Source organism: Hibiscus syriacus, unplaced genomic scaffold (assembly GCF_006381635.1).
Source record: "Hibiscus syriacus cultivar Baekdansim isolate YM2019G1 unplaced genomic scaffold, ASM638163v2 tig00111272_pilon, whole genome shotgun sequence".
Lineage (NCBI taxonomy): Eukaryota > Viridiplantae > Streptophyta > Magnoliopsida > Malvales > Malvaceae > Hibiscus > Hibiscus syriacus.
The window spans coordinates 256,133-274,299 of NW_024063039.1; the positions used below are offsets into that span (position 1 = coordinate 256,133).

The window sequence follows — 18,167 nt, forward strand, 5'->3', positions numbered from 1 at the left end:
CTTCCCAATGATTATTTATTTTTGGAATATCAAAGGGTTAAACAACCCTAAAAAACAAATAAAAGTTCTCCAAAGAGCCAATCTATATAATGTTGATATCCTTTGTTTGATGGAGACTCGTATCAAGACTGAAAACTATGTTAACATATTACACTCTAAATTCGGAAGCTGGAATGCTCTCACTAATTATGAATTTGCTTCTAATGGAAGAATCTGGCTGCTATGGAAAAAAGGAATTGACATCTGCTATTGTAATTCTTCGGATCAAAGTATTACTGTCAAATGCAGCTTCAATAATATCTCTTTTATCCTCTCTGCCATCTATGTCAACAACAATGACATTTCTAAAAGACACATTTGGCAACATCTTAGAGATTTAAATTCTCATTTCAATTCTCTCCCTTGGATTCTTGGAGGAGATTTTAACTCCTTCCTTCACTACAAAGAAAGCTCTGACTCTGACCTTTTAGGTCCTTATCTTTCTATTGACATGAAAGACTTCCTTGATGTGGTTCAAGACCTTCTCCTTCAAGACCATCCATTTTTTGGCCCAACCTTTACTTGGAGTAACAAACAAAAAGAAACCTTCATTGCAAGGAAACTTGATAGAGTTCTCATAAACTCTCTTTGGTTCAATTACTTCAAAAAGTCTTTTGTGGAATTTCTAGCTTCAGGCCCCTCTGATCACTGCATGGCTTTTGTTTGGTTGAACAAAGAATCCCTTACCAACAGACCAAAACCTTTCAAGTTCTTTAATTTTTGGTCCAACCATCATACTTTCCTTGATGAAGTGTGAAATTCCTGGCAGCAACCTATACATGGTAATCCAATGCAAGCTCTTTTTTCTCAAACTTAAAAGACTTAAGCCTTCTTTAAAAGCTCTGAACAAGAATTACTACAACAACCTTTCTGCTAGAGTCAAGCTCAAGAAAACAGAGCTGGAACAAGTTTAAATTTCTACTCTTAAAGGAACTGGTCCCCTTGAGAAGGAATTGTCTATTCAAAATGAGCTTGCTGCACTAGAGGAAGCTGAAAAACTGTTTTTAAGGCAAAAATCAAAGGTCAAGTGGTTTAAAGAGGGAGACAAGTGTTCTAAATACTTTCACTCAGTTATGGCAACAAAGAACAAAAATGATACCATAAGAGTCCTTATAAATGCTCAAGGTAAAAGGCTAGAATCTTTCGAAGACAAGTCTTCAGAAGCCTTAGAATTCTTCAAACATCAACTAGGAACTATTGATCCTAATCTGCAGCAAACTGACCCTCATTTCTTGAAAAATCTTCTTCAATTCAACATGCATGCTGAACTTTCTTCAGACTTAGTAAAAAATATTTCTAACGAAGAGATCAAAGAAGCCATATTCAGTCAAGGAAATGATAAATCTCCTGGCCCAGATGGATTTACCCCTCTTTTCTTTAAAAGATCTTGGTCTGTTGTTGGGGATGATGTAACCAAAGCAATCAGATTCTTTTTTGAAGAAGCATTCATCCTGCCAGCTTTTAACTCTGCGATTATAGCCTTGATTCCTAAGACTCATAATCCAAGTTCCATCAAGGATTATAGACTCATCTCATGTTGCTCAGTGGTGTACAAAACCATCTCCAAAATCCTTGTTAAAAGACTGACCACTTTGCTTCCTGCTATTATTACTCCTAACCAGTCTGCTTTTGTTCGTGGAAGATCAATTATCGACAACACCCTTCTAGCTCAGGAACTTGTTAGAGGCTATGAAAAGAAACTAATCTCTCCAAGGTGTGCTCTTAAAATCGATCTTCATAAGGCTTTTGATTCTCTCCATTGGGATTTTATCTCTGCTACTCTCAAAGACACATTGGCCTTCCTATTACCTTCTTAAATTGGATAGAGGTTTATTTAAAAGAAGCCAAATATTATATCTCCTTCAATGGTAGCTCAGTGGGCTATTTTAAAGGTCAAAGGGGAATTAGACAAAGAGACCCCTTATCACCTATCCTTTTTGTGCCTGCTATGAACATACTCTCCAAAATTCTTAATCTTGCTGCTTCTAAAGGGATCTTTGGGTATCACCCTAAATGCATAAAAATTGGTTTAACCCATCTCTCTTTTGTTGACGACCTTCTAATCTTCTGCAAAGGAAACCTTGACTCTATTGCTGGAATCATTTCAGTCTTAAACCATTTCTATTCCTTGTCTGGACTCAAACTTAATGTTAGCAAGACTGAATTATTTGCTGCTGGTATTTCATCTAGAAATCTTGAAATCATTCATGCCATTTCTGACTTTAAGATTGGTCAGCTACCAGTCAGGTATTTAGGGGTTCCATTAATCACTAAAAAACTTTTTGAGCTTGACTGCCAGCCTCTTCTGGAAAAAATCAAATTAAAGATGTATCATTGGTCTAATAAACTGCTCAGTTATGTGGGGAGACTTGAGTTAATCAAAACTGTTCTTTTCAGCGTGGCTAATTTATGGTGCAGACAATTCATGCTCCCTCAGTTTATTATTAACCAAATTGATCAGCTTTATTCTCGATTCCTGTGGAAAGGTACTGATCAGGCTGCTTCAGGGGCACGTGTTAGCTAGTCAAATATTTGCTCTCCTAAATCAGAAGGCGGCTTAGGCCTGAAAATTTTAAAATCCTGGAATATTGCTTGCATGATGCTGTTAATTCGGAATATTCTGGCAGGTGAAGGATCCCTTTGGGTGGCTTGGCTGCATTGTTATGTTCCTCAAGAACAATGATTTCCGTGATATGGTTGTAAATAATGCTCATAGCTGGAGTACTAAAAAACTTCTGAAACTGAGACATTCTGCTTTTCCCATTCTGAACACACGAACAATTTGCTCAAAAGAAATTTGGGAAGCTGTTAGAGAAAGAAAAAGTAAGGTTTCTTGGCACAAAATCATTTGGTTCCCTATGCATGTTCCCAAGTTTAGTACGATAGCTTGGATGGCAATCCTAGACAGACTTCCAACTCGAGAAAGACTGTCAAGGATGGGAGTTCTCAATGATACTCAATGTGTTTTATGCAATGAGACTGTCAAAACTAGGAATCATCTTTTTGCTGATTGTAGTTTTGCTAAAAACCTGTGGCAAGCTATCTTAAACTTGACTCACTTGCGTAAACCTCAAATGTCTTGGGAATCAATGCTTGAATGGGTTTGTCATGAATGGAGGGGTAAATCTTTGATCTCCATCCTCCTTAAAATTGTATGGACTTCCTACATATATATGATTTGGGAAGAGAGGAATAGAAGAATTTTCCAACAAAAGAAAAGGGAGGTTGCTCAGCTTCTGTCAACTATCAAAGATATTGTTCGGGTCAAGCTTAGTGGAAAAAACATCAACAGAACTGATATTATTAACTTTAATATTTGCTGTAAATGGGATATAGACTAACCACTATTTTGTTGTAATTATAGTTTCTACTCCCTTTGGAACGATTTTGTAGCTACTGTTTCTCTGGATAATAAATTCTTACTTATCCAAAAAAAAACTAGATAACCAAAAATCTTTATCCCATAAAAATTATCGCCTAAATAAACTTAATCATCAAATAATCTTCGACTACTAAAATTATAATAAAATTTCAACTTAATTATGAATTAGAAATTTAGTATATGACATAAATTATGATGTAATAATTTTAAAATAATCACAATAACAAATATAATCATAATTTTGTTGTGCATTAATTAATTTGATCACAATTTTTAATTAGAAAATGTTAGGAAGTGGATAAATAGTCACAACGCTGATCACCGTGATAAATTACTAGCTTGTGGGATCCTCATTGTTGCTGTACTCAGGATGCAGGTTTTTAAGGAGACAGAATTCACTTGTTCTGCTGGCATTGCTCATAATAAGGTAGCTAGAAAGTTTCTTTTCTCTCTGTACTCTTCCAGCAAGTACTTTACGGTTTTGTATAAAACTAGCTTTTACCAACCTATGTCATCATCCTAACACTGACTTTATTACCAGATGTTGGCAAAACTTGCTAGCGGTATGAATAAACCTGCACAACAAACTGTTGTGCCTTCCTCACCTGTAAATGGACTGCTCAATACATTGCCAATAAGGAAAATGTACGTTTTTAAAATTTCTGGATTTAATTGAAATGTTAAGTGAGAATTTGTTACATGCCTTGAGGAATGATAGTTAAACATCATCAGCAGAGCAGCATATACCTTCTCAGCTTCTCTCCTAACATGTGGCACATTACTTTGACTAAAAACTTTCTTTCCATGAAACAGCTTGGAGTCAAGCTGGGGATTTCCTCACAAAATGACATGGGTGTGAACACTGTTGGAGATCTATTGCAGTTTCCAGAGGAGAAGCTACTAGATCGTTATGGCGTAAATACTGGGTCAGGACCTTCTATTAACACTGCTTTGCACATGTCTTATATTACTCTGATTATCATTGCAGCTTCTCCTCTTAAAATTTAAAACTTATGCCACATAAAATCAAGGACTGTTATCTATCACTTTCCAAATTTATTTTTATATGTTGACCTCTTGTTTTAATCTTTATATAGTAAAGATCCACCAGAAGAAAGGACCATTTCTAGATGGTTTTTAACATTTGCTGATTCATTGAACAATTATCTAAGTATGGTTCCTGAATACATATGTTTTGCTTGGGATCTAGTACTTGGCTGTGGAACATTGCAAGAGGAATCAGTGGAGAAGCAGTTGAGGGACGCCTTCTCCCCAAAAGCCATGGTTACATTTCCTGGCCCTCGGGCATTAAAGGCGGTTCCTGCTGTAAGAGTTTTGTCTTAATAAAAAAATCTCTACGATCTTTTCATGTCACTAATTTCCTGTGTGATCATCTTAGCATGTAGATTTTGTGCAAAATAAAGAGCATATTTTGTGAGCTTAATCCCCAAGTGTTTGAAGTTATAAACGATGGTACAAATTGCAACATAACACAGTGCTGTCTAATTATGCAATGCCTGCACTAGATTGTGGCAAACGATAACGGTGTCCACCAAACATGCTAAAGTTGTTAAAAATATTCTAAATGTCGTAAAGATTGTTAGGAACTGATAGTTTAGATCTTTTGTGCAATGACCATACTTTATCAACATCAGTGCCTGTGCTGACTTGATGCTAAGTTGGTTCTTTATGTGAGTCAGGATCGATGTTTAGGGCGATGTTTAAAAAGGGTGACTAAGGGAAATTTTTGCAGCAAAAAAGGTGCTGAAGTTGGAGCAATAGTTTTTCTCTACTATGAACTTGTGTAAAGACAAATGATCATCATGGTTGATGGAACATGAAATAGCTTTGCTGCTTTGATTTCTCAATTTGCTTAGCATCCACATTTGTTATCTAGCTCTTGTATCAATTGTTTACTTGCTTCCATCATGTAGTCTTCCCTAGTGGTATTTTTGTGACATTTAGTAACTCTGTCACTGAAGTTCATTTTCTTTTGTAACTCGCCTCTTTATATCTTTGTACTAGGTGCAACACTGGCTTATTCAGCTTTGTGAAGAACTCAGCGAAAGAATTTGCTCTGACCTTGACCAAAACAAAAGGATGGCACACACTTTAACTCTGCATGCTAGAGCATACAAGGTATATCATTTATCTTTTATTCTGCAATTTTATGTGCCTGTGGCAGCTTTTTTCTATTAAGCAATCCAGATTCTTCTATAGGATGTGCCAACTCCAGCATTCTAGTATTGCTGATTACGAGTATTTCTACAGTCCAATTACTCAGATTCTCAGAAAAAGTTTCGCTCAAAAATCTTGTCCACTAAGATATGGGACTGCCAAGATCCAGGAAGATGGCTTCAACCTATTTCAAGCTGGATTACGTGAATATGTTAGATTTTATGGTGTTAAGACACAAGGAAATCATTATAGTGGATGGGGAATAACATCTCTTTCTGTTTCAGCCAGTAAAATTGTTCCCATACCATCTGTAAGTTCTAGTGTACATTGTTTGTAGTAAATGATGACCTTGAGATGGTTTTTGGACTACCAAACATTTTGTATTATGTGTTAACTTAAAATATTTTTGACAGGGAACATGTTCAATTGCTAAGTATTTTCATGGCCAATCTACATCCCACTTCTCTTCAATGCAACCGTTGGTTAACTTTAACGCTGAAGCATCGGTTTCACTACCTCCAGGTCTTCTTGCTTTTGTATCATTTTCTGACCTTGTTTATGATTGTAATGCATTTTCACCATCAGAATGGGTCTAGGGTTTATTCAGGTAGTGAATGCTTCCCAGAGGTGAATTCACCCAAAGCAGAAGTTGATTTTCCTAAGGAAGAAAGCTGGATTGAGGATACAGTGCCTGATTTGGATCTTCAAGAACAGAAATTAAATTTCTTGAAAGATGAAGTTCTTACTGTTTGATTTTTGCAGATTCTTTTCTGACTTGCAGTTCTAAGATAACTAGGTTACAAAAGAATGAAAGCACAAAGTTTCTCGTTAAGGTTTAACTGCTAATTTGGAATTGTTTTTAAAATTTTGCAATTTGACAACTGATTTGGTTTTGCAATTTGGAATATGTGATGCAAGGAACATAGATCTCTATACTATTGTTATTTTTTCTTCATTGTAGAAAGCAAGATATTAAAGTTTCTACATCTATAACTCGTAAGCCGCTTGATACGAGTATAATGTATGTTGTGTGATAATTACCAAACTGTTTACGGTACACAGTATCTTATCTTCTTATTGTTATGTTTCTGGTTGTAAACATATCAGATTATAAGTTTATTCTGTCTGCAGGATCTACCTAGCTCTCTATCAAAGATGCAAGATGGGTTCACCCAGGGTATTTCACCATCCTTACTCTCAGGTGATATCTTCTGGTACTTGCTGTTTCCATTGGCTCCGTAACTGCCCTTTCTAGTTCTGATTTTATAATTGTGTTTATCGTGGAACTATAGGGTCCTTGGAACAGAACCAGAATAAACAGAAAAGAGATATAACTAAGGATGAAGGTCAGTTTAAGTCGGAATACAAGGAGCGAAAAGGAAAAAGATTGAAAGACAAGGTTCAAATTATGAATTTTCATTTCTCTTACTGTGTTAGTGCTAATTATTGTTCTATACTGCTATCTTGAGAATACTTCTCATGATCTGTTTTGCTTTGATGGAAAAAACGGACTTAATATCTTGAAGATGTTATTTGACAGCTTTTCAGTTTCACATTAATCAGCTGTTGGTTGTGAAGCTAGAGTTGAATAAGAAAAGTGAAAAAGAAGTGTGTAATTTTTAAAATGTTTTTGTTGAAGAAATCATGATGCTGGATTATACACTAGGGTTGCTCATGTGGTATTATGTCTAGGTTAAATTTAAGAAGTAATTTCCCCAGGGTATTAATATAATAACCATTCATTTCATTATTAGTTCTGCCTGGCCCATTTTTGCCATGTGTTTGTTCATTCTGGCATTCCGGAGTGTGTCTTAGCTTCATGTTTCCACTGGACAGGGAACACCTCCAATTTTAGAACTTTTTAAGAGCTACAATCCCAACCCATCCGGCTCCTCTGTGTCCCAAGAGTTGAAGAAAACTGCTGAAGGCAGTGATACCCGACTAACCATCGGTAAATCTCGAGACTCCGCTTTCAGATTTTATATAATTACCAATAAGATGGTTCTCTGAATGTTTAAAACTCGGGTGCAGGTTTTGAGACAAAAGGCCATAGCCTTGCAGAACAGAATGAAGGGGAAAAGGAGAAGCCAATGAATAGTAGTGGTAGCAGTTACAGCAGGGATGAGGGTGATGGAAGAAGAGAAGCATGGAGTTACAACATTGATGAAATTGATCTGTCGGCGGTCGATGAATTGCCTCCGGAGATTCAAGATGAGATTAAAGCATGGGTGCATCCCCATAAGTGGCGGCCTAATAATACAGTCAAGCGAGGCTGTAAAATCTCCCATTATTTTTCACCAGCCAAAAGGTCATAGTTAAGAAAACAATGATAATATGTTAGGAGAGGGTTAGTATTTATACACAACATTATGAATCTTCTACCTTCAAGTATATATTTAGTAAGTTTCATGAGCCAAATTTGAATCATATCTAGTATCTAACAAGACCTAATGCTAGCTTGTTGAAGGTGTGGATCTACATGGGTTTTTTTTATTATTCTTTTCATGTATACAGTTGGGGTTAGGCATAATACGATGGCGATTTTTTCGATATATCACCGGTGATCGGTAATATTATCGATCTAACACCGGTCAGATTATATTTCCCGATCTAACACCCTTAGTAGTAAAGCGCCCCCTGCACCGCACTATACGATGATTTGGCGTCACGTGGGGTATAGCGCGCCCCCTGCACTGCGCTATACGGTGAGCACGTGAGTATAGCGCGGATCAGGTACCGCGCTATACCTTTACTCCTAATAATTTTATATAGCGCGGGGCAGGTACCGCGACATACCTTTACTCATGACATAATTTTATATAGCGCGGGGCAGGTACCGCGTTTTGTATAACTTTCCTCGCTATAAATACCATTCTCCGCCGGTTAATTTCTCACATCTCTCCTCTCAACTTATAAATTAATACAACAATTCCGTCAACGAGTCAATAATTTTGGCAATCTACTCATATTTTATTTAGAAATTCGTGTGATTTTTATTATAAGGTAGTTTTATTATAATTTTTTTATTTATTGTTTATTATGATTATTTGAAAAAATATTATACTAATTATTTTCAATTAATTTTTGTGTTTGTAAAATTGGAAAGCGGGAGCATACGTCTAAATAGTTTTGTGGTGCAGGTAATAATATTAAATTATATTATTTAATTTATTTACGTTGATGTGTAAAAATTTTATTGTGTTATATGTTCGTTCATATATAGTTTATTAAATCAAGTTTGTTTCATTTTTTTTCCAGATATAATAGTGTCGCACTTTTAAACTCAAATAATGGCGCGACTTTCAGCTGTTGTTTATTATGATGGTGAAATTCGAGAAGATGAAACCGACGTTATTTTCGTATCAAATGAGCGTGTTAAAATATCATTCAAGAGAAACATAACTCTTGAGGAGCTTATAACGAAGATTTCGAGGAAGATTCATGTTGGATGTAGTAGAAGAGTGTCGTCATCATTGTTGTCATTAACTTATACAGCGTTCGAACTTTCGAACAATGATGATGTTGAAATGATAGTTGAAGCTTAAAGTAATTATTCAGACGCTGCTATTGAGATGTATGCATATTTTGTTTAAGTGCGTGTTGTTCGGGGTCAATCATTAAGCTCCCACTATGGGCTGACTGAACAAGTTGATCAAGTTGACAGCCCGACGACAGTAATGTGTAATGATTTTAATGCCATAATGGGGAGACATTCATCCGCAACTCCTTACGATATGTACCAAGGTAGGTCGACGAACAATCCGTATGACAACATCGCGTCCAGTTCAAGGGGAAGACATTCATCTGCAAATCCCTTTGACCTTAATATGGAGATGCCATCGACACAACCATCTGTGCAGTTTCCATTTGACGCGATGGCTTCAAGCTCTAGGGGGAGGCATTCGACTACGAGCTTTTTCGATCTCAATGTCGATATGCCTTCCAGTTCAAGGGGAAGGCGTGCAAGTAGTAGGTTCTTTGACCTAAATGTGGAGAGCATGGAGGAACTATCATCTCCACCAGAAGAACCGCTTCGTGAGCCTGGTGTGGATGGTGCTGAGACTGGACTGTTCATTGACCCAGAATCACCGCAATTCAACTCCGATGATGATGAAGTTCCAGGAAATGTGGCACAAACTGACCCTCCTGCACACATGTATGAAGCTGATTATGGTGCAATGTACGGGCCAAAATTTACGGATATGCCTCATCTCGGTGACTATGGGTATTACTCATCAATAAATAATGGTGAGTTATCTTTAGGCATGGAGTTTTCAAGCAAAGAAGAAGCGATGATGGCTATAAAAAATTACAATATTTGTAATTTTGTTCAGTCCAGAGTAGACCGCTCCACGACCGAAAAATATGTATGCTACTATGCCCAGCGCGAAAATGGATACAATTGGATAGTTCGCGTATCGAAGAGGAAGAGGAAAAATAACAGATGAGAACTAACAGTATACAACGGTCCTCACACATGTTATGCTGGAGGGGTCAACCAAGATCATCCCAACTTGGACTCTGAAGTGATATGCCAAGCCATCATGCCCATGGTCAAAGCAAGCTCTCATATAGCTGTTGTAGTGTTGATTTCAGCTATACAATCGCAGTATGGGTACATTGTCTCCTATAAAAAAGCTTGGTTGGCAAAACAAAATGCCATTGTCAAACTTCATGGCGAATGGGATGTATCTTACAACGAACTTCCAGGTTGGTTTAGGCTGGTGCGAACGTTGAATCCTAGGACAATTGTGGACTTCGAAACCTCCTATGCATACCATAATGATCGAGTTCTTCGCGATCGATGCCAATTCTACCGGGTTTTTTGGAGTTACCCACAGTGTGTTAATGCTATCAAATTCTGCAAGCCTGCGGTCCAGATCGACGGGACTTTCTTGTATGGAAAATACAAGCAAGTTTTATTATTGGTAGTTATCCAAGATGGCAATCGCAACATTCTTCCAGTTGCTTTTGCTCTTGTCGAAGGAGAAGATACAACTTCTTGGGCTTTTTTCCTCCGAAATTTACGTGCACATGTTATCACGAGGGAAAACATCTGTGTCATTTCAGATCGTGGAGCTGGGATCAAAGCAACAATGGAGTCTTTGGGTCCAATGTGGCAACCACCCTTTGTCCAACATAGGTATTGTCTTCGACACATTGCCGCGAACTACCATGGAAGGTACAAGAATAATGATGAGCGTCAATTAATTGTGCGCATGGGTAAGTGAAACTTAGCAAGTTTGTTATCTTTCGATCGTTTTAATTTTGCAAAGACAGCAAGTTAGTAAGTTATATATTTTTTGATCAGGTTACGAACTACTTCCTCGAACGTTTGAATCAATGTTTCAAGAGTTGCGGGCGAAGAACGAGGAAGGATATGATTACATCAGCCTCATCGATAAAGAAATGTGGACGAACGCATATGATGGTGGATATCGATATGGACACACGACGACCAACTTGGCAGAGGTAATCAATTCAACCTTAAAGGGTGCACGCCACTTACCTGTAGCAGTTTTGGTAAATACTACATATTTTCATTTGGGGGCGCTTTTTGCAAAACCCGGGGGACAAGCTCAAACCTGGATGCAAGTCGGTCATGTCTATCACCCTAGATTAGTTGCAGATCTACAGAAAAAAATTACTGCATCAAATGGAATGTCTGTAACAAGCTTCTCTAGAAGACATGAAATGTTTCGTGTCACAGAGTTACCGCGACCTCTTCAAGGGATTGAACCTGTGTCGTTAAGAGTAAATCTAAGGGACAGAACGTGCGACTGCGGGTTTTTTCAAGCTCTGAAGTATCCATGCTCTCATGTGATAGCAACTTGCTCGCATACACGTCAAGACTATAACCATTTTGTGGATCCCGTATACCTACTATCTGAAGTTTTTAAGGTATACGAATTTGAGTTTCCCCCCATAGGTAATAACAAAGACCCTGATGAGGTTCAAGATTGGCTTCCGATTGTACCAAATTCGAGTTTATTGAGGGAGCGTGGTCGTCCAAAATCCAATCGAATTCATTACGATATGGATATTAGAGAAAGATCTAGACAAGACAAAAGATGTGGGCATTGTAGAAACCCATGACACACTAGAAAAACATGTCCACTTCTGTTGTCATCAAGTAACAATTGATGAGGAAATGATGTATTTTATTATCAAATAATAATTCTTCTACTTTAATTTACATTTACTTCAAGTTAATGTCATTTGATAATCACCGATGAAGATTAAAAAAACAAATACAATCATTAATTTTAACAAACTAATAACAATAAGTATTAAATGGTAAATGATAACCAAATTACAATAACTGATATTAAATGGTAATAAAAAAAACGAACTAAAATACATTAAAAAACAAAATAAAGTAAGTATTAAATGAGAAATAATAATAAAAATTACAATTTAACAAAATAAAGTAAATACAAATATAATAAAAAACAAAATCTATCGATGCCTGCGACGCGAATGTGTTCCGCAGGGCGGTGGCTGTCGGTCTCGAGGAGGATTTCTTCGTATCACTGGTTCTGACTCCTCGCTGTCATCATCATCACCATCGTCGTCGTTGTCGTCGTCTTGCGCAGGTACATGAGGAGCTGATGAAGATGAAGCACCTCCGTAGAATAAGGACCCTGGAGGTGTATGACTGACTATCCCACCGACCTGCGAAAACTGGGAAAAGTCATAAAACCCAGACATCGCTGAGTGTGAAAACTGTACAGGAGGCGGTGTCTGTGCTGCAGCCATGGGTGATGAGGCTGAACCCGCCAAATATCCAACATATGAACCCCAAGTCGGGTCTACAAACATAGACCCATAATAGCCTCCAGGAGGGGTCATCTGTGACGGTGGCGGTGACGGGGTCATAAAACCGGGTGAAGGCGGCGACGGTGGCATCTGGTAATGGAAAGGCAATGGCGGCATCATATATGGTTGCGACATCATATATGGCTGCGGTGGCTGCTGGGAAGGTCCTGCTGGTGCAGCTGATGATGAACCGGAAGCACATGCTCTCCGTCCATGAGTCGGGGGACGATGGTGCTGTGTCGGTGAACGTCTCTGTCGACGTCGTGGAAAGGTCTGCTCTCGTGCATCCTCGGGAAGTAGAAACGGTTTCCCGTTACTGTTGAACCACTCATAATAATCCTCAGCATACATCAAAAAGTCAGTAAAAATGGGCTCTCTACGTGGAAGGCGCCGATGTCGATCCTCCCACAACACGACCCACTCATGATGCCTCACCAGCCAATCTATATCTGTCTTGCCGCGTCTATCTAAGCTATGCAACTCATCCATATTGCGAGGTGCTTCCAGAATTGGTTGAAAACAACCAAACTTCCGGAGCACGCGATCAGTGGAGTGCCACTCGACGGTCACATAACAGATCAGAGGGACCATCGCCATCCAAACATCTAATGGACCCCTCAACTCAGGTGGGATCACCGCCCTCACATCATCAGTAGAATATGGCACCCATTCAAACTAAAACAAATAATATATAATTTTTATCAAAATAATAATCTAATTATATAACTATAATCTAAAATTAATTTTTAAACATTAAAATTCATATCTGTGTGCCAGCCTACTGATCGATTAGCACCCTAATCTTTTCTAAATCATCAGGTACTCCTGATGATTTTTCCTATCAGTAGACTACCTATTCAAGGAAAAAATTTGTTATACGCTGTATAAAATTATTAATATACAAAATCAGTTTTATAATTACCTCATAAGTAGTGGAAATATGAATGGGTTCTTCACAACGGGACATAAAAAGGGCAATCGATACCATGCCCAAGACTGCAACAGCAGGAGACATCTGCCGATAGCATTACGCCTGTAGTCAGTGGCTCCACACATCTCCCTATACAGCAAAGCCAAAACTGCTGAGCCCCAACTGAATGATCCGACGAGAAGAAAGTCGCTAAGATGTCGCAACCACATGCAGTGAACTAGGTTGCGCGATTTGTCCGGCATCAGCAACCCTCTTATCAGCTGCAGTATGCATGCCCATGCATACATCTTAACCTCTTCCTTAGAGGCGTCTGCGCTCAACTCCCGAAAATTGGCATCTAACCAATTTAACGGTATCCTACATTCGATAAAATTTTCCGGGACACGTCCTAGACTATCCCGACACAAACCAGTCCAAGAACCGGAAGCTATCCCCGATATCACATCTCCATCCACCGGAAGCCCTAGGTGCATAGAAACATCCTCAAGCGTGATCGTGCACTCTCCGCACGGAAGATGGAATGTGTGGGTCTCCGGCCTCCACCGCTCTACTAAGGCAGAAATCAGGTCTGGCTCTATCTTACAGTGACCCTGATATCTACTTATGTAACCGAATCTAGCCTCTACTAAATACGGCAAGACACGACTGGTATCACTAACTTAAGATTCCTAATAAAATGATCTAATACGCGGTCCTTTTTCTAAAAATAAATAATTACAAAAATTAATTCTTAATCTAATAATCATGCATTAAATGAATCAACTAATTATTAATAATAATTTAAATTAAGTTAAAACGTTAAAATGTTACCGTATCAGCAAAGTGTCGAGATATTTAATTATTAATATAATAATCATGCATTAAATAAATAACTAAATATTACTAATAATCTAAATTAAATTAAAACGTTAAAATGTTACCGTATCAGCAAAGTGTAGAGATATATGATTTCCATCCGAGCGAAGTAGATATGCCTTCCATTATATATCTGCAAAAGAATTATATTAGCAAAATATTAAATAAAGTAAAAATATAATAGTAAAAATATTATAAAATATACCTTAAAAAGAGAGTATTTGAGAGAAATTTAGAGAAATTTGAGAGAATTTGGTGTGATAAAATTGATTGAGAATAGGGGTATTTATAGGGAGGAGGGGTTGATAGTTAGGGGTATAGCGCGCCCCCTGCACCGCGCTATACCCCACGTGTCAGATATACAGGTATAGCGCGCTGTAGGAGCCGCGCTATACCCAAGTGGCGTTAGCTCACCGTATAGCGCGGTGTAGGGGCGCGCTTTATTGCTAAGGGTGTTAGATCGAGAAATATAATCTGACCGGTGTTAGATTGATAATATTACCGATCACCGGTGATATATCAAAAAAAGCGCCTAACACGATTATGTTGGAAAAAACAGAAAAAATTGAATTTTAAGATAATTAAATTAATTTTTTAAATAAACTTGAATAAGTAATTTGAACTTTTGAGTTGTAATTGATATTAAATTTTTATAAACTGAATAATAAAAAAATCAAGTAATGAATTGATGCGATTTCTCCTTAAGTCTACTATTTAAAAAATAAATAAATTGTTTTTATAAGAATATTATAAATTAAAAAAAAAAACAGAAAATATTGACAAACTACATAAAATAATGTAGGAGTAATAATTAAACTCAATTTTCTAAGAAAGAAAATCCAATCAAAGTCTAGTCAAATCAAGATTTGAGTCTCGGGTTGAACTAGAAAAAATAGTACTTTTAAAGGTTAAGTAAGGCTTTAAGCCTCGATGGTAACAGCAATGGTTGTAGTAGAAGACAATCGACGAGGCCAAAGAAAACTGAAGAAAAAGGGTCCAGAGATTTTAATCTGCTAAGACTAAAATCACCCACAACGTATCCCTTCTCCTCCGTTGACTCGTCCTTTCCACGACTCTGCTACCGTCGACCTTTACCACTTTTCTATTTGCTTTCTCCTCCGGCCCTTCTTCTTCTTTTGATCTATAATTTTTTTCATTTGAATTTTGGGTTTCTCTTTTGGCTCAATGGATCATGTTGTTATCCCGGTTGTTTCGGCAATTTTAAGCTTCTTTTTTATATCTTCACTCTTAATTTGCATCATCCTAATTTGCAGTTCAACCAAAAAACCCAGCCGCCCTCAAACCCGCTCCTTATACCCAACCCCACCCACCACCCCTAACCCCGCCGCCCTCACCGCATGCGACAGCGCCGCCTTCGACCCCTCCCTCACCCATCTCGACATGGAGGAACTCGCCGCCGCCACCAAAAACTTCTCCTCCGATCTCATCATCGGCGAGGGCAGCTTCGGCTACGTCTACAAAGCTACCCTCTCCAACGGAGTCACCGTAGCGATTAAAAAGCTCAACCCCGATGCCTTTCAGGGCCTTCGAGAGTTCCGGGCTGAGATGGAAACACTAGGTAAGCTTCGTCACGACAACATCGTTAAGATCCTCGGGTTTTGCTCGTCGGGTATCGATCGGGTTTTGATTTATGAGTTCATCGAGAGAGGGAGTCTCGACCAATTGATGTACGACGAAGGTCAAGAAAACTGCGCCGACGGGTTACTTCACTGGCATACGAGGAAGAAGATAGTTCGTGGGATAGCTAATGGGCTGGCTTATTTGCACGGACTCGATACGCCCATCATCCATAGAGATATTAAGGCCAGCAATGTCTTGTTAGATCAAAATTTCAATGCCCATATTTCTGATTTCGGTTTAGCTCGGCAAATCCAAGAGTCCCGCTCACACGTTTCCACTCAGGTCGCCGGAACGATGGGTTACATGCCGCCCGAGTACCGTGAGGGGAACACGGCGGCGACTGTTCTAGCTGATGTTTATAGCTTCGGGATATTGATGATCGAGATCGCCACCCAAAACCGGCCCAGTTGGCCGGTGAAGTTGGAAGGGAAAGCAATGGGACTAGTGGAGTGGGCTCGGCAAATGGTGGGTCTAAACCGAGAAATAGAAATGGTATATGAAAAGATCCACAGGGATGGGTTAATTGAAGCGGAAGTTAAGGAGTATTTTCGAATCGCTTGTATGTGTAGTAGCGAGGGGTCTAAAGAAAGGCCCGCCATGAAAGAGGTTGTTGAGCTTTTGAATCAAATTCCCACATGATGATAGATGGATGGTAATTCTTCTTCTTCTTCTTCTTTTATAAGATTGTTGTACTAAATGACCATATCTTGAATGGGGGTAAGATCATTTGAATTATGTAAATATCTTATCATCATTTACACAAATGATGAGTGGAGATTTTTGAATAAACAAGTGCCCCTCTCTTTTATTTGATACAGGGATTAATCTTGTTTGTTGTCGATCATTCATTCATTCATTAATCAATAATGAATTGGAAACAATCAAAAATCGAAAATGTTTCCCAATCTAATGGCCTATTTATGAGTAATGAGATGAAAGCGTATGCTTGATATATCCAGAAAAATGAGAATGAAGAACATGAGATACGGCTTGTTATAATTGATTGATGAAGCAAGTAAACAACTTGCTAACAAACATTGGATAACCTACAGAAATCACAGAGTATATGAATACAAAAGAGTCGTTCCAAATCGATTAAACCGAAATTGGAGAGCATGATCTTTACTTGATCCACAAGATCCGAGCCCGTTGCATACTCCGTTAACACCCCAACAGCAAAACCAAACATTGCCCATCTACACCAAATCAATAGCCACCATTTGCATGTCATTTTACAACTAATAATACAAGTGCCTGCAACCTTAGCAACAACGTGTAAAAAGGGGGCTTATTTATTAATCCATTTACCTTCCATTAGCAATCCCATTCTTCCCAATGAACCCAAAGAAAGGCCCTTGACTAGATTCCTCGAACTTCTTCTTGAAGTGTGCTTGCAGTCTGTCTCTGAAACTCCAGAGTGATCACATTCTGCTCCCCAACAGCCGACACTGAAGGCGGAGGAGGAGAGGAAGGAGGAGGAGGTGCCGGTTGCGGTGGTGGAGGAGAAGAAGGGGGCACCGGTTTCAAAGGAGCCACGGGTCTTCTCAAAGGACCTTCAGTTTGAGAACTCCTTATAGTCACAACATAAGGCTTGGGTGATGGAGACAATCTGCAGCTGGTGGAAGATGATGGCAAAGAAGAAGATGGAGGAGAACAAGGGTTTGGGATTTTCAGACATGTAATCGAGGTAGTGATAGACATGTTAGTATTACTGTTTTTTTTCCCTCCTTTTGTTTATCTAATTTCTGGGAATTGTTTTCCTTTGAGGTTGTGTAATTTTTTTTAATGTTCTTACAAGCTCAAGATTGTGTTAAAAAGTGGAAGTGGGGTGTGTGGATAAGGCATCGCCAAGTTTCGACAGACATATGGCTTTGAACGTATACCTGTCTATTTCGATACGAGGCCACTAAAGTAGAATAAAAGGCAATTGAAAAAAAAAAGAAAAAAAAAAGAGAGAGTAAGGGTTGCATTATACGGCATATCGTTGAATTTTAAGTTTAATATCAATTTTATTATTAAAATTTAATTTTAGAAAAGTTAGGGTGGAATATACAAATAGTCTCTAACTATAGGCTATTACTTTATTAAGTTTTTCGATTATTAAAAGTTATAAAATAATCATTTGATTATAGAGTATTTCTTTGTTGAGTTCCTCAACTATTAAAAGTTACAAAATGATAATCTGAATATTTATTATATTCCAAACTCTTTCTTTTCAGTTAAAAAACTGACATTATTCTGAGTTTAACATTAAGTCATTGACCGAGGTATGATAAAATATGATCCTAAAATCTCAAAGACTATCATATATTAGTCATTGTG

General features: G+C 38.2%; 1 protein-coding gene and 1 pseudogene across 1 annotated transcript; one reads left to right on the forward strand and one right to left on the reverse strand.

Annotated features, from left to right (window-relative positions):
• The first annotated feature begins 15,311 nt into the window (after positions 1-15,311).
• Positions 15,312-16,658, forward strand: LOC120157473 (putative serine/threonine-protein kinase). Its single transcript, XM_039168578.1, has one exon. The coding sequence runs from the start codon at positions 15,390-15,392 to the stop codon at positions 16,482-16,484; it is 1,095 nt and encodes a 364-aa protein (XP_039024509.1). The 5' UTR covers positions 15,312-15,389; the 3' UTR covers positions 16,485-16,658.
• Positions 16,659-16,836: 178 nt separating this feature from the next.
• LOC120157475 lies at positions 16,837-17,612 on the reverse strand (annotated as a pseudogene).
• Between the last annotated feature and the right edge of the window lie 555 nt (positions 17,613-18,167).

Coding starts and splice junctions, on each gene's coding strand:
- LOC120157473 (XM_039168578.1), top strand. CDS start 15,390: ATGGATCATGTTGTTATCCCGGTTGTTTCGGCAATTTTAAGCTTCTTT.